This window comes from Condylura cristata, unplaced genomic scaffold, assembly GCF_000260355.1.
Source record: "Condylura cristata isolate star-nosed mole 26May11 unplaced genomic scaffold, ConCri1.0 scaffold00015, whole genome shotgun sequence".
Taxonomy (NCBI): Eukaryota; Metazoa; Chordata; class Mammalia; order Eulipotyphla; family Talpidae; genus Condylura; species Condylura cristata.
The window spans coordinates 18041086-18055971 of NW_004567116.1; the positions used below are offsets into that span (position 1 = coordinate 18041086).

Consider the following 14886-nt stretch of genomic DNA (forward strand, 5'->3'; position numbering starts at 1 on the left):
CACTGCTGAGGGGAGCAGCAGGCAGGTCAGGAGAGGTCTGCTGTGCCATGTGGGTCATCTCTGGGGCCGGGATCAAACTCACTGAAGCGGCTGCAGCCAGCATGCAGTACTGCATCCTAACCCTTGCGCCACCAGGGAGGGCTTCTGAATATTTTTTATTGAATGTTGATGATTTACAAATGGTAAAGAGAATCTTCCTTAGAAGTCATTGTTTCTGGGGAAATTCGGATCCATAGGAAGTATATGATCTACCTGGATCTGCAATGAGACATAAATCAGAGGACAGTTCACACCCAAGGAAGTAAAATCATAACTAATAGTGCCTCTTTACACATTGCATGGCATACAGGCTTCACTTAAGACAATACAAATGTCTCCCACACGGATGGGTATGAAGGCAGAAAGTCTAAAATGGTTTCCAGGGTGGTGGATAGTGTTATCAAAGCCACAGGCTTGAATTGACTTGTCTCCAGGGAGGGGAAAAAATCTAGTTTCAAATATTCCTGCAACTTTTGTGCTGACCAAGTGTTTATTAATAGAAGTTGAATCCCTAGTGGGTTTTTCTTTGGTTAACTGGTGAGCTTGAGAGAAATTACAATACTAAGAGATTGACTGTAAAATAATTATTCACTGTGGCCTGCTGGGCAGAAATTTCTCAACAGGCAGTCTCCAAGGCATCTCGGGGAGAACAAGGGAAAGGGCTGCGTGGAAGTCTGGTTGCAGCCTGTGTGCCTGAGCTCTGGTTGCCAGGTGGAGGTAAATCCACAGAGCTCTCCTTTGTTGCTGCAGGACAGAGCCATTATAGCAAAGCTGGAGACATCTTCAGTTTGACCGTAGATGTCAGTTGTATCTACATTTTTCCCTTATTCTTCTTCCTTTTCCTCACCGCCCCCCCTCATTTTTATCATGTGGGGAAACTTTTTCTCCCATTACGATGCTGTCTTTCCAGCTGGCAACCATCTGGCAGAGGTAACCCCATTCTCAGCGAGGCTTGATGGTTCCGTTCAGTGGTGACATGAACTCTTCTGCCTGAATCTAGAAAGCACACTTAAAAATGAAAATGTACTTGATTGCATATGCATTTGAAGCGTGGGGGAGGTCTAGTCCAGATAATAGCTGAGATTTTTTTTCTTCCTTTCTTTTGTGTAGAGGTCGAGAACTCAGTAATACCACTGTCCAGGCCAAAACAAACTATATATGATCTACTACTGATTTCCTTTTAAGTTCCCCTTTTTACTAGGACTGACTTCCTTTTATTTTACTCCAACTTGCATTAATCCCAGTTATAGAAGTTTCTTTCCTTGCTCCCTTGCCTCCAACTTCAAACATTTCTTATATAGGAAACAAGTGGTACTTTTTTTTAAGTAGAAGGGACACCATGACTTCTGGAAATTATTTGGACAGTTTATAATTTCTACGTTCACTTCCAAATACACAAAATTAAATGGTTGGAACTGAATGCCTACGTGACTGCTCTGGTCACTGTGAGCTGAATTACCTGCTTATCTTATCTCACCTGGGAATGAGATATTTTACACCTTCAGTGGTTATTTAATAATTAGGTGCTTTGCTTGCCAGAGTCCATGTGTTCCCTGAGTGTGCTGTCTCTTTCCATGGGCTTTCACAGTGAGGCTGGCTGTTGACCGATTGCCCAAACAGATGAAAGTGTGAGCATGCTTGGTCCAGTATTTTTTAGTTCCAGTTTACATCTTGTTCTCGCCCCAGCACCAGTCACTGTCACTGCTATCAACCCCTTCCAGTTGGGAGGTTGTACCAGCCCCGTCGACTGAGGCACCAATAGGCCCCAGCCAGCCAGTCAGGAAGCAGTTAAAATTGTACTCTGGTCCTATCTCTGGCCTCAAGAAGCCTATTAAGAGCTTGGGGATTTTCTGTATATCCTCCCCCCTTGCTGATCACCCTCTCTCCCCTTCTGAGAATTTGCAACTGTCAAGAGCACCAGCATCAGAGAGGACTATTCCTGCAGGGAGCTCAGCACACTGACTTCTCAGTCAGTGATGAGGCCATGCTGGACATCTTGTCTCTTGTAACTTTCTGGAGACAGCAGGTCATGGTGCTTCCTTATGCGTAGAGGCCAGCTAATGCCAGGGAGTCTTCAAAGGGGCATGGCAAAGTAGGAATGGGGGTGGCAGGGAAGTCAGCACTAGGCATTCCCCTGAGCTCCAGTCCTCTGATTACTGGGAATCATAATTTCACTAGCCTTACGAAGTGGCTGTGAGGCATGTGTTTGGCTGTGAGGCATGTGTTGTGAAAGTCGGTGCAAAATTGCATAGATTTGAAAAAATTCAAATATATAATCTATAGTGACCTTGAAGAGCCTCATTAAAGCTTCACAACATCCTTGTAAAGTTATCCTGTCAGATGGATCACTATCCCCATCTGACAGTTGAACCACAGTTGTGGTTCAGAGAGCTGAGCTGATTTGCTCAAGATCCTAAAACCTTGAGTAAACCTGTGCTGTCCAGCAAAATCATCATGCAAGCCACATATATAAGCTAAATTTGTTAGTGGCCACATTAAAGAAAAAGAAATAAGGAAGTTAATCTTAAAATATTCTATCTGACCCTGTATAACTAAAATCTTATTTCAGCATATGGCATTAGTTATATTTGGGGGACTCAAGGTTTCTGGACAGTTATTAGTATAGTACAATCTATTTGTTAAGTACTATTTGTTGAGTAAGAAGATACATACATATATCTTTGTGTATACACACACACACACACATACATACATACATACATACACACAGACAAGGCCCTGTGAGTTTGCTTTCAGCAGTCTGAGAAAATGCCATTAAAATATTTTCTTTGGGGTACTTCTTTATGGAAACCCTTAGGTCCACTGGACTCTTCCCGTGTGTGAGAAAATTCCTCAACTTCTGTCACTCCTCTTGTTTGTCAGCCTTCTTGAAAACTATGACTTTCTTAGTCTTATGCAGGGATGAAATAATTTCAGAAGGATTCTACATCCCAATAGGGCCTAAGAAGATTGTCAGCCGGGGCTGAGTGATTTTCGTTAGAGAACAATTTTTTAAAAATTAGTGACAAAAATACAGAGCTGTCTGGGGACTACAATGTCTGTTGGCTGAGATTAATGGCTAGATTAATAAATGGATTGCTTGATGAAAAGGCGCAAGAGAACAAAAACCAGTAGATTGTGGAGGAGGCCGCTTATTAATGAACTGTCAGCCCAAAGAAAGTTCAAGAAACGCTCCCATGTTAAATGCAGTAGGCTGGCACTTCTAATAAAAATTGGGGTCCTTCAGGAATTAATTACATCAGCCTTACAGCAAGAATTCGTGGAATTGCGAAACGTAGTGGCACAGACCAGCACGAACTGCTGCTGCAAACCGGGAAGCTGCAGGAGAAACTAATCATTTTTTTTCCCCATTGATATATAGGATATTGTAGTAGCATAATAGCCAGTCAGACATGGGGATGAATGATGGGATCCAGATACACACTGACTAATGAAACTACACATACTTGGAGTTTAAAGTCACTTCACATTTCATATGTAAAATTCCCTCTTGGAATCTGATTTCCTCCTGTACCCGCCACTGAGGGGTTCCAAATAATTTTCAGAGTGATTACATGAGAGGCAGATGGATTCAACTATGATTTATCAAGCTCCGCCGGGAGAGAGAACAGCATTCATTTATTCTGAGTTGCCATCATTTCCCTCGCCCCTCACCAAAGCTCCCGGTTTGATTGGCCTGACAAAACCTTTTTTTTTTTTAATTAATTTGTTTTTTACATCATTCTTCATTTTGTGCATTTTTTTCATCTTGGTTGTAATCCCCATGGACTCCCCACCACTTGTTCACCCATGTGCCCGACAAAGTCTTCTTAATTAAACTTTGGGGTTACCTCTGCCCAGTGTATGAAACCCCTTTAAGGAATGCCTGGGCAAGATGGAGGTTCTCCAGGATTTGAAGATCTGATATTGTGCATGAGATATCGAAACTGTCTACCTTTTTCACTTTGGCCATGAAGGAAGGGTGAAAATGTCCTTCTGTAGTCTGTTTAGATCAAGGGCACCCAGACAAACCATTAATCTCTTGGGTCTCAAATTTCAAAATTAACCATTTCAGTTCAGGACTAAGTCTATATCTAATGGAGCTTGATAATGTAGGAGATTTCTAGTATAGATGTATGTGCTGGCTTTCTAGGAATGACGTAAATATAAAAGGGACAGAACAACCTTTTGTTAGTTTACATCACGGTGTATTTTCTTCTTTGGTGTCCTAATGTGGATGATCAGCCAGTGTTGTCCTTCATAGTACTTTATAGAACTGGTGGGAGCTTTGAAAAAAAAACAAAAAAACTGCATTTAACTTGTACCAGGATTATAACACTTAGAGTGATTCCTTCAGTGGTGCACAGAGTTTATCCTCCTCTTTCTTTGGCTTGTCACATCCTTGAGTATTAGATCATCCATCACCCATCACTCTTTGACTTTTCAGACCCTCATAATCCACATGATACTTATCCTTTTGATTAAAACAACTTAATGGCCTTTTCACGAATAATTAATCTGCTGTCTTTTTACTTTCAGCTCCAGGCTTTTAACTTTAATGTTGAGTTATCCAGCCTGTGTTGCCTTTCAAAGTCTCACTCCCTTTAGCCTCTTCCCCTTGGAGGTTTAATACCTCTTTAGAAATTTCAGTGTTTGCTATCCTAAGGTTTTTTTCAGGCTTCCAAATTACTCTTACATCCTTTCTGCTATGCGTGAAGTGAAGGACTGCAGATCATGGGACAAAATGAGAATCCTTTCAGACTCACATATTCTGTCATTCTGAAAAACGTGAAAGTTTCACGTTTAAAAAAAAAACAAACCAATATTCCATTGCTTTTTGGAAGAACAATTGCATTTTTGTTTGTTTGTTTTGTTTTTAGTTACGTGTTTCTAACTCTGGCTGTTTTTCTAACAGTGACAATTTATACCAAATGACCTCCCAGCTTGAATGTATGACCTGGAATCAGATGAACTTGGGAGCCACATTGAAAGGGTAAGGTCTACTTTATTCCATTGCCCTGCAGCAGTAACTCACACCTGTTGAAACATTTTAAAGGTGCTTGCAACTTATGGAGAGAACACAGTTTTAGAAGGGTAGACATGTCAATCATTGGGATTAAGATACTTTCTCCCCTCCTCCAATTGGGGGTTTGTGGGCAGTATTGCATTTTCAAGACTATATAGAGGGGGTGTTTTAGTATGGAGCTGGGGAGTTGAGAATATTGGGGTTATTGCCTTTCTCTTGAATGTTTTAGAATTCTTCAGAGTTGTGTCCACTCAGCCTCAGTTAATGTTGGTGTTTTGCTAGTGGTATCACAGATGTTAACCATTACATTATCTTATCAAGAAATGCTTCCAAGTTTACAGAGTGCAGGATCCAAATTCATACTTGAGTGGGTGATAACTTGGACCATCCAGAGTAAGACCTGCTCTCACCAGGTTTTCTTCACACTTGATTTAAAGGCATAAGGGGGTGAACACAGCCGCCAAATCCAGGTAGAGGCAATTGTTTGCATCTGAATATGAAAAAAAGGGAAGCAGATGAGACTTGCTTTCAACATTTAGTAAAGAACTCATCTTTACGAGTCACGTTGTCTAGCTTTCCTAACATTTTGATACCCATACACTGCTATCTCACTTTACAGATAAGTAAATCAAGCTCAGACCATTAAGCAACTTCCCAAGTTCACATTGTATTCAGTGGTGGAGCTGGGATTCCTAATCCAGATCTGATTCCAAGGTCCCAGCTCTTTCCAGCCTCCCCATGGCTTTCCAACCTGTCATCACCTGGGGTTGGGGACTTAGTCCATCACTCTTGACTAGGCAACTAACTTCATGTCTCTGTAATTATTGGCTTCTCATCGGTTTCTGGGCTCGGGGCAGCTTGCTAGAGCCATGCATGTTCCCCATTCCCACCTCTTCTTCTCTTCTAGAGTTGCTACTGGGAGCTCCGGCTCAGTGAAATGGACAGAAGGGCAGAGCAAGTGAGTGGACAATGCGCTGATGACAATGCAGATGACGTAGGCCTGGGGCCCGGGGCCACACAGGAGTTAGGATTGACAAGGTTGTCAGGGTAGCAGTTGGTGCCCTGGGATGGGAAGGACCTCTCTCCTCTCTCTTTTCACCTCTTTAACTTTTCTCATTTTTCACTGATTCGCTGTGAGTGAAAATGGAGGTGGTGATAATTCCCATGGATGTGAGGAGTAATTTTTACAATACTGCAGTGGGGACTCTGCTCATTTCCTCCTGAATGTTTTGCAAGATACCAATTTTGTGTAGGCACATGTTTACGTTAGGTCAGTCAAATATTTCACCCGTATTACCCTTGCTTTCTTCTCAGTTTACTTTGAAATCTCTCAAAGAGAACTTAGTATCAGCGTTCTATCTTTCTACCTGCTCTCAACTTGTCTTCATTTCTTGGCTTCTTGGCTTTCCTTTTTTTTTCCAGATCCTTCTCTTTTCTTTTCTCACCTCTACTCAGAATTCAGTAACTCTCCCCAAATTAAATGTGAAGAATAGACTGAACACAATTGTGTTAATTTTGTTTCATGCTGGAGTACAGGGTTGGGTGATTTGTTTGATTACAAAAATTACAGATGAGGAATCTTGACAAGGGTGTGAATCTGGGTCTTTCTGTAGTCGAGATAATTTTGATACCTTTTAAAAGTCTTTAGATACAGGATATTAGTCACTTGCTGGAGAGTCAGTAGTTCTGTTGTAAGGCGCAAGTGTGAATCATTTGTTTTGTTCAGTCCAGTATAAGAAAAAAACTTAGAAGAGTTTTTACCGAGGCTTACATTTCAGAAAAAGATTTCTGCAGTCAAAATGTGTTTTTTGAGTACTTTACTCAGAGACCTGCACAAAAGAGAATCAATAAGTAGTTTTTTTTTTAAATTTTTTTCCTTTTTATTTTTTTTATACAGAATTGGGGTACAGACCAGAGATGCGGAGGGTGAGAGAATTCACCAGGGACAGAGTGGGAAGCAGAACAGGCAGATCGACGAAGTACACTGCTGAGGGGAGCAGCGGGCGGGTCAGGAGAGGTCTGCCGCGCCATGTGGTCACCTCCCGAGCAGGCAGGGATCGAACTCATGCGGAAGTGGCTTAAGCTTCTTAGTGCAGTGCTTTAACCCGCTGTGCCACCAGGGAGGGCCGCCAATAAGTAGTTTTGTGGAAGATCAGTTCTTTGGAGATCAAAAATCAGAATTGTGGCTGTACCCTTTTAGCACATACTATGAGTCAACTAATAGGCTTCCATTGTGGATTGAAGATTTATCTAAGTTTGATTGTAATCACCAGGCTCTGGGAGAGGACTTCATATGTGCATCCTTTCCTGATGTCACAGCTGCCGTCCAGTACTATGATCGTGACCATCTTGAAGCCACCTAGTCTCGTTGTATAGCTAGTGGCTCTGCTGTGTTGGAATCCTCATCTCCTGACTTTTGAATCTGAGCCCTCAATGAGACCTTCATAAGCTCTTTAGGCTGTGGTCACAGTTAGAAATGTTTTCCTTTTACACTGGGACCCAGTCTGCATACATTTGCACACGCTCACACACACGTGCACAGATTTTCACAGAACACTACCTAGCGCTGCTGCATGCTGTGCACGGATGGTGTCTATTCTGTTCCGTATCATTTTCTGAAATGCTGGCTGTGATATATGGGTTGATTCTTTAGCCTGTTGATGTGTCCTTATCCATTTTGCCTCTCTTTTGGCACTTAAAAATGGTGACTCCTTAGCTCTTTTCTCTAAGCTCCTGAATAGCAGAGAGCTGGATTCAGTTGAATCTGTAATAACAGTAGAAATGTTGGCTTTTCCCCAAGGGAGACCTTATTCTGTGGGTAGGTGTCCTTATTCTGTGGATTTGCTTTCTTTTCTCATGGCATGAAAACACATGGCATGTTAATACGGAAAATCCATTTGAGAAAAGATACTCCATGCAGAAAGATAAATAACTTTCTCTTCGCTTCAATCTATAACCAGTGTCTTGAAACTATTTGAAGTCAGTGGTGAGAATAACCATGGCCACAAGGTAGAGCTGTAACAGGAAAACAGGAGGCTTGAGTCATGTTTTAGAGAAAAAAAAATAATTCCCATATCACTTATAAAAATGAGGCATTCTTAATTTTCAGTAAAAGACCACATAGTTCAGACTAACCTTCATGAAAAATTTGTTCGTGTCATCTTTCCTTTTAGATGTTACTTTTTAAAAAAGAACAGCCATATGAAGCCACTCAAGGAGCTGTGCTTTTATCTGGATGAGATGGGATTTTAGGGAGAGGAAAGCAAGGTGAAAACATATCACCAGGAAGATGGGGTGCACTCGCCACCCCTTTACTCCTTACTCTCTACTCATTTTCTAACCTCTGCATGTCCATTGGAATCAGAACCAGTTTTATGACCCAAACCAGGAGACTGTTGTGCTTCAATTTAAGTCCTAGAGAAGGTACTTTATGAACCTACTTTCTTAACCCTGACTCATACCAAGAAGCAAATGAAATTAGGTTTTTAAGTGGGTCACTGGGAGAGGAAATTATTGAAGAATCTTTCTAAGCATTAATCCACCTCAGTAAATAGTTCTGTTAATGGTGCCTGATGCTGTCAGCTTTTTATTTCTGTAAAAGCATTTTCTGTGTGCTCACAATAGCTGCTGATGTTCTTAGTCTGTTCACAACCCTCAGCAACTCTGTTAGCCTTTGTTTTGTCTCTTCTGAAGAAAATATCCTGCAAAATGGAGAAACACATCAACCTTGACTGTGGTCCAAGTTATTAAAACAAGGAAGAAGTTATTCTCTGGGGACTAGGGTAGGGGGAGTGGGAAATCATACACAATAGAAATGTTAAAGGAGTGTTGAGCAAAATGAATGTCCCTTTACTGGTCCAAGAAGTTCACAGACTGTTGGGAACACACAGTATTTGACCTGTGGATGCTTGAAAGAAAAAGCGAAAGATTCACGATGAGTGATGTATGGTGAAAACAAAACCATGCGTTTTGGTAGGGCCAAAGCGCTCGACTCTGGAGAAAATCCCCACTAGACATGGTCTCATCCCTGAGAATCTGTGCCAAGAGAGATAGCTGTCTTCTCTGGCCGGGCGTTCCGATACACAGCCCGCACCTTCCTGCTCCGGCATGAACATAAGGTACTTGTCCAAGAGATTTACTTTTGAACATAGATAGCCTGCTTTTAAGTGACTTCTGGAGTTACAAATGCAAAACCAAGGTAGAGAGAAGCAACTTGGTTTTGCTTCTCTTTGGAAGTGAAAACCAGCAGCCCTGCCTATATATATATATATATATATATATATATATATACATACTCTGGCAGCCCTACCTCCATCCCACCGAAAGGTTGCTAACGTCTCCTTTTTATTTTTATTTTTTAAAGATTTATTTTATTTATGTATACAGCACTGGGGTACAGGCCAGAGATGGCAGGTGTGGTAAGAGGATTCACCAGAGGCTAATAATGTCTCCTTTTAAATGGTTACACTTATGCCCAGCATTGTGTCTTTCTGGGCACTGAGCTATGGTAATAGGACCAGAACAGGGCCCTCCCTGGTGGAGCAGTGGGTTGGGGTGAAGCACTGCAAGCTGGCCGCAGCCACTTCAGTGAGAGTTCGATCCCTACCTGGAGGTGATCCACATGGCGCGGCAGACCTCTCCTGACCTGCCAGCTGCTCCCCTTAGCAGTGTACTTCGTCAGTCGGCCTGTTCTGCTCCCCACTCTGTCTCTGGTGAGGCCTCTCACTGCCCTGACACCTCTGCCTTGTACCCCATTTCTGTATGCGTAAGTAAATAAATCTTTAAACAAAGAGGACCAGAACAAAATTTGGGGCTTCTAGGTGTGCAGGGTGCAGAAGGAGCCTTTCATGTCAAACTGGGTCTCCTGTTCATCCCTTAGTTTGGATTAATTCACTTGCTTTTTGCCTTCATGTCTCACCCCAGCTACTTCTTTGCTTTCCTTAACTCTCCCTTTTTCCCCACCCTTTATGCTCTTAGGCATGTATTCACCTAATATATTTAAGTTTTCCATATGTAAGTACTGTGTATAAATTATATAACAGAAAATACAAGTATGTAGGGAAGGAAATTAAAACTCTCCCCAGTAGCTCAGATGAAACTCTGGTTAATATTATTTTGCATACACTTGCAGATATTTTTCTATGTGTACACAGATGTGCATGCCTTTCTCTTTGTAACAAGCCAGTATAGAGCTAATCGAGGAAGGGTGCAAATGCAGGCCTTTGCAAAGTTCTGTGCTTCGACTCTTTGAGCATTTGATTTCTTGAAAATATTTTCAACTTCTTGTAAATACATTTTAGTTTTTATAGATTTATTGTCTCCACACTGTGTTTCTAACTACCTTACCTAATTTTTATGTATGTATGTATGTATTTATTTATCAAAGATGGTTTTATTTATGCATGTAAAAGCTGGGGTGTAAGTCAGAGGTCAGGGGGCCAGGGTGGAGGGGGTGAAAGGATTCACCAGAGACAGTGAGGAGCAGAACAGTCAAATCTGAAATCCACTGCTGAGGGGAGCAGCAGGCAAGACGGGAGAGGTCCTCTGTGCCATGTGGGTCAGTTTCCTGACGGGGGATCGAACTCTGCTGTTGATAGCTTCATAGTGCAACATCAGGGAGGCCTAACTACCATATTTTAAAACAAAGAATTACTTTCATCATGTAATGGAGGAGAAAATAGTAGGTTGGTTCTGATTGGAGGAGGGTTCCTCCAAGAAAGCTATAAAGGGTAGTTGGTGGTGAAGGGGGATCATGGGGGCTGTAAAGGAGGAGCATGGTGGGCTCCGGGCAGGGAGGCGAACAGGTTGAGGAGGGTTCCACTCTGTTGATGAAGGCATATACGTGTGTTGGCCGTAGCAGCACAGGAGGCGAGCAGAGGGCTCTTTCATCACCTAAGGGAACGATTTCAGACTTTCCTTGTTGCGATCTCATCTGGTCCTTCTGAGGCTCTCTGCTCCCCCTTCATCATCCTTCTCCCTGTCATCTTCCCAAGAAAAACATCATAACCTCTAGCTAGAATAACATTGATATAAAAGCTACACCAATAAAAAGTCATTCTCTGAAATGAAGAGTACTGTATATTTTATAGGCTTTTTTTCTTTTTATAAGTGAGCAAGTTAATTTATTCTAGCTCTTCTAATTCATTTAAAAAGCAAAGCCACAGATGTAGTGTTGTTAAATCTAAGACAGTAACGATCAAAATGAATAAGACCTTTCCCCCTTTGTTTATAAAAGTAACACAGTTGCGTTTTTAAAAGATTTTTTTATTTATGCATATAAGAACTGGGGTACAGGCCAAAAGTGTGTGTGTGTGAGGCCGTCAGAGGATCCGCTAGAGACAGAGTGGGGAGCAGAAAAGGCAGATGTACTGAAACACACTGCTGAGGGGAGCAGCGGGTGAGCCAGGAGAGGTCTGCTGCGCCCTGTGGGTCACTCCCTGGCCAAGGTCAGTGGCTGTGTGTAGCTTCATTGTGCTGTGCTTTAGCCCCTTGTGCCAACAATTAGGGCCCCACACAGTTGATTATTTTTAAAATACTCAGATGCTACCAGAATTTTATAAAGGAGAAAAGTCATCTACTATTCACTACTTGGAGCAACTACTTTTTTTTTTTTTTTTAGAGATTTATTTATTTGTGCATACAGAACTGGGGTACAGGCCAGAGGCTCAGGTATTTATGTATACAGCACTGGGGTACAGGCCAGAGATGCGGAGGGTGAGAGGATTCACCAGAGACAGAACGGGGAGCAGAACAAGCAGATCAAAGAAGTACACTGCTGAGGGGAGCAGCAGACGGGTCAAGAGAGGCCTGCCGCGCCATGTGGTCACCTCCAGGGCAGGTGGAATTCGAACTCATGCAGAAGTGGCTTTTAGCTTCTTAGTGCTGCGCTTTAACCTGCTGCGCCACCAGTGAGGGCCTAGAGCAACTACTTTTTAAACATATTGGGATAATTGGTATCTTAGGGAAAAAATTCTAGAAACATTGACTAAACTGTGGACTCCAGTTGCCACTGGAAAGAAAAAGGGTAAATTACCTGAGAGAAATGGCTATGGAAGATCACAGGAGGCACTATATGAAGACAACAATTCCAAAGTAACAGGTGTAGTTTTTAAACTCCTAATTGGAATTTTGAATGGATCGTATGAGGTTTGAGAATTTTCAAGAAGATGGCATTTCTCAATATTTTCCAAGTCTTACTTGTTTTCAGGTATCCTTATTTCTAAATAATGTTAAGGAAATTCTAATTTCCTTAATAATTAATAATGTCTTTGGCTTCAAAATCTCTGAGCGTGAATGTGGTTTCTTTAAATATATTACCAGGGTTTTTTTGTTTGTGTGTTTGTGCATTCCTAGCATCAGTTGGGAGGGTGGGGCCTTTAGAAGAGGTGATTATGGTCACGTACCTCTATTTAGAACTCATAGTCTATTCAACTAAAGAAACAGGAGAGCTCTTAGTCTTAAGAGCCCTGTACTTGGTCCTGGAACATTAGGGAGGACACTTTTTAATATAATTGAGCAACGTGAGTAAAGTTTTTCAGCTTCAAGAGTGTGTTGTGAGTTGGCTTGGGAAGGTGGGGGGCTTTGGAAATTTGGGCTGAAATGTAAGTTTATCTAGCATGGATTTAGGATAGTTGTTACAGAAGTGAAGCTAGCAGTCTCTTCCGGCCAGAGACCAAAATGTGGAGAATATAGAACCTAGTGAGTTAGATGAAACTGAAACTGGGATTCTGATGAACCCAGTACCAGACGTGTGGAAGGGGCGATCCAGGTATTTTTTATATGATCAGATGAGGTGGCCCATAGAAAATGTGTTCCTGTTCTTTATAGGTCGAAGTAGGAAGAAGAGGCATGTCTAAGAAACTCCTAGACATGTTCCTCTTAGCAGTCAGTAGGGCCTGGTAAATACAGTTTTTGTGCACTGTATTTTTCTCAAACTGTTGCGGGGGAACTAGATTTAAAGTGTCTCTTAGGTCTGCTCTGAGTGTGAAATGAGAGGGAAAAGTTCAGAGGAGGTCTGTGTACTGTTTCAAGTTATCGGGAAAACTGGGTACCAAAGGACTTGATTTAGTGTTAGGTTATTTAACCACAGTCTGCCTCCCCTATGAAGTAATACCTACTGATTAGCAACATGGGGACTGAGCCATGGCTGTAGAAGCTTCGAAACAAGAAATACAAATTAGGTTTTAGTGAAAGTACCATGCTGGAAACAAGTGGGCAATTTCCAAAATCTTCAAAAGGTTCTTTGAAAGGCCCAGGTCTCATCTTACAAGTTATCATGTTTTTATATTTGTTGAAGAAAAAAAAAAAAGCCAACTCAGTCACCTTTAAGTCATGGTTAATTATATGTCTGTCAATCAGGAATTTGTCTCTGTAGCAGAAGATAGAATCCTAGTTTTAATTATCACCACAATACTGTTTGGCTGTCTCCTGTCTCTGCACCCCTCTGTGATGATTCTCAGGCAGGCTCTCTCTCCTGTGGTAAAGGTTTTGAATGCTACCAGCCTTTCAAGGAGACTGTTTCTCTATCAGTTCTATTCCCATAAAAGATGCCGAGAAAGCTCTGATTGGTCTAGACTGGGTCATGTTACTAGAATCCACAGTGGTCTGATTGGCAGAGGCTTAGGGGCACAAACCTACCCCTGAGCAGAATGCAGGATTAGAGAGGTGGTTGCCTGAAAGCAAAAGATAACCCTGTTCCCAGAGAAAGGGGGGACAGATCAAAGCAAGAGATACTCAGTAGAGAACTGAAGGTGGAAATTGGTGAAAAGGGTAAGTTCTTTGCCCCTGCCAATGGGATGTGGCACTGGATCCCATAGAGAGATATGAGACTTGGGTAGAAAATCAATGAAGGATGGAGTGGCAGGAGGAAAGTCTTTCAAATGCTCATGGGAAAAGTGCTCATTGAAAAACATACATTAAAATTATTACCATAATGCAGTGTTCAATTAGAAGTGGCACAAGAATTGATTCTGTTTTTGGTAAAAGTTAAAAATACATCTTTGTCTTGTGATCTAGACTGTCACAAAGACTTGAGGACAGAAAATAAGTGATTCTTAGTAGTAGTCTGTCTCCTGAGTTAGAAATAAATAAATAAATAAATAAATAAATAAATAAATAAATAAATAAGTAAATAAGTAAATAAGTAAATAAATAATCATCCAATTTAACATGGTTGTTTTACTTTTTAGGTTCTATTTCCCAAGCTTTGGATTGGTAGGTTAGTGTATTGCTTGTCCTTGATATTCTCAGGAACAGAATAAGCCTTAGTTTTTAATATATCCATTGATATATTTCTACTCTAAAAGGTTAAATCATACAAAGAAAAGGGAATGGCTAGATGACATTGCTTACAATAGTTAAGCAGAATTTTGTGTAAAGATTGCCAGTAGCTCATCATCTTCGGCACTCTCAGACAAAGAAAACAATATTCATAAGCTTTGCAAGGTTGCTACCATTTCGTAGAAAACCATATCCAGTATCTATTCATTTCCCCAGTTAGAGCTTCCAAGTGGATATTAAAGTATATTTTGAAATTATACTAGATTTAAGGAAATCATATTTTTATGCAGTTGAGCTTTGAACCTGAGCATCTGTCTGACCAATGGGAATGTTCCTGGTTCTTGTGACCTGAAATCCTAGGATTGAATTAGTTTAAGTGCCGCTTTCTCCGGTTCATCCTTGTGCCTGGTCAGTTGGCTGGAAGAATAGCCCACAATTTGAATTTAGCTGCTTATTTTCTCTTACAGTATTTTTTTTTAGATTTGTTTATTTATGTATACAGAATTGGGGTACAGGCCAGAGGTGTAGGGGCATTGAGAAGA

General features: G+C 41.4%; 1 protein-coding gene across 1 annotated transcript in view; it reads left to right on the plus strand.

Moving 5' to 3' along the window:
- Positions 1-14886, plus strand: part of WT1 (Wilms tumor 1) — a gene marked incomplete at its 5' end in the record, with an annotated part of 43393 nt that overhangs the window by 10837 nt on the left and 17670 nt on the right. Inside the window, 2 exons of the mRNA XM_004683580.1 lie at positions 4955-5032; positions 5973-6023. Of these exons, the coding sequence (XP_004683637.1) occupies positions 4955-5032; positions 5973-6023 (129 nt within the window). The remainder of the gene's footprint in view (positions 1-4954; positions 5033-5972; positions 6024-14886) is intronic.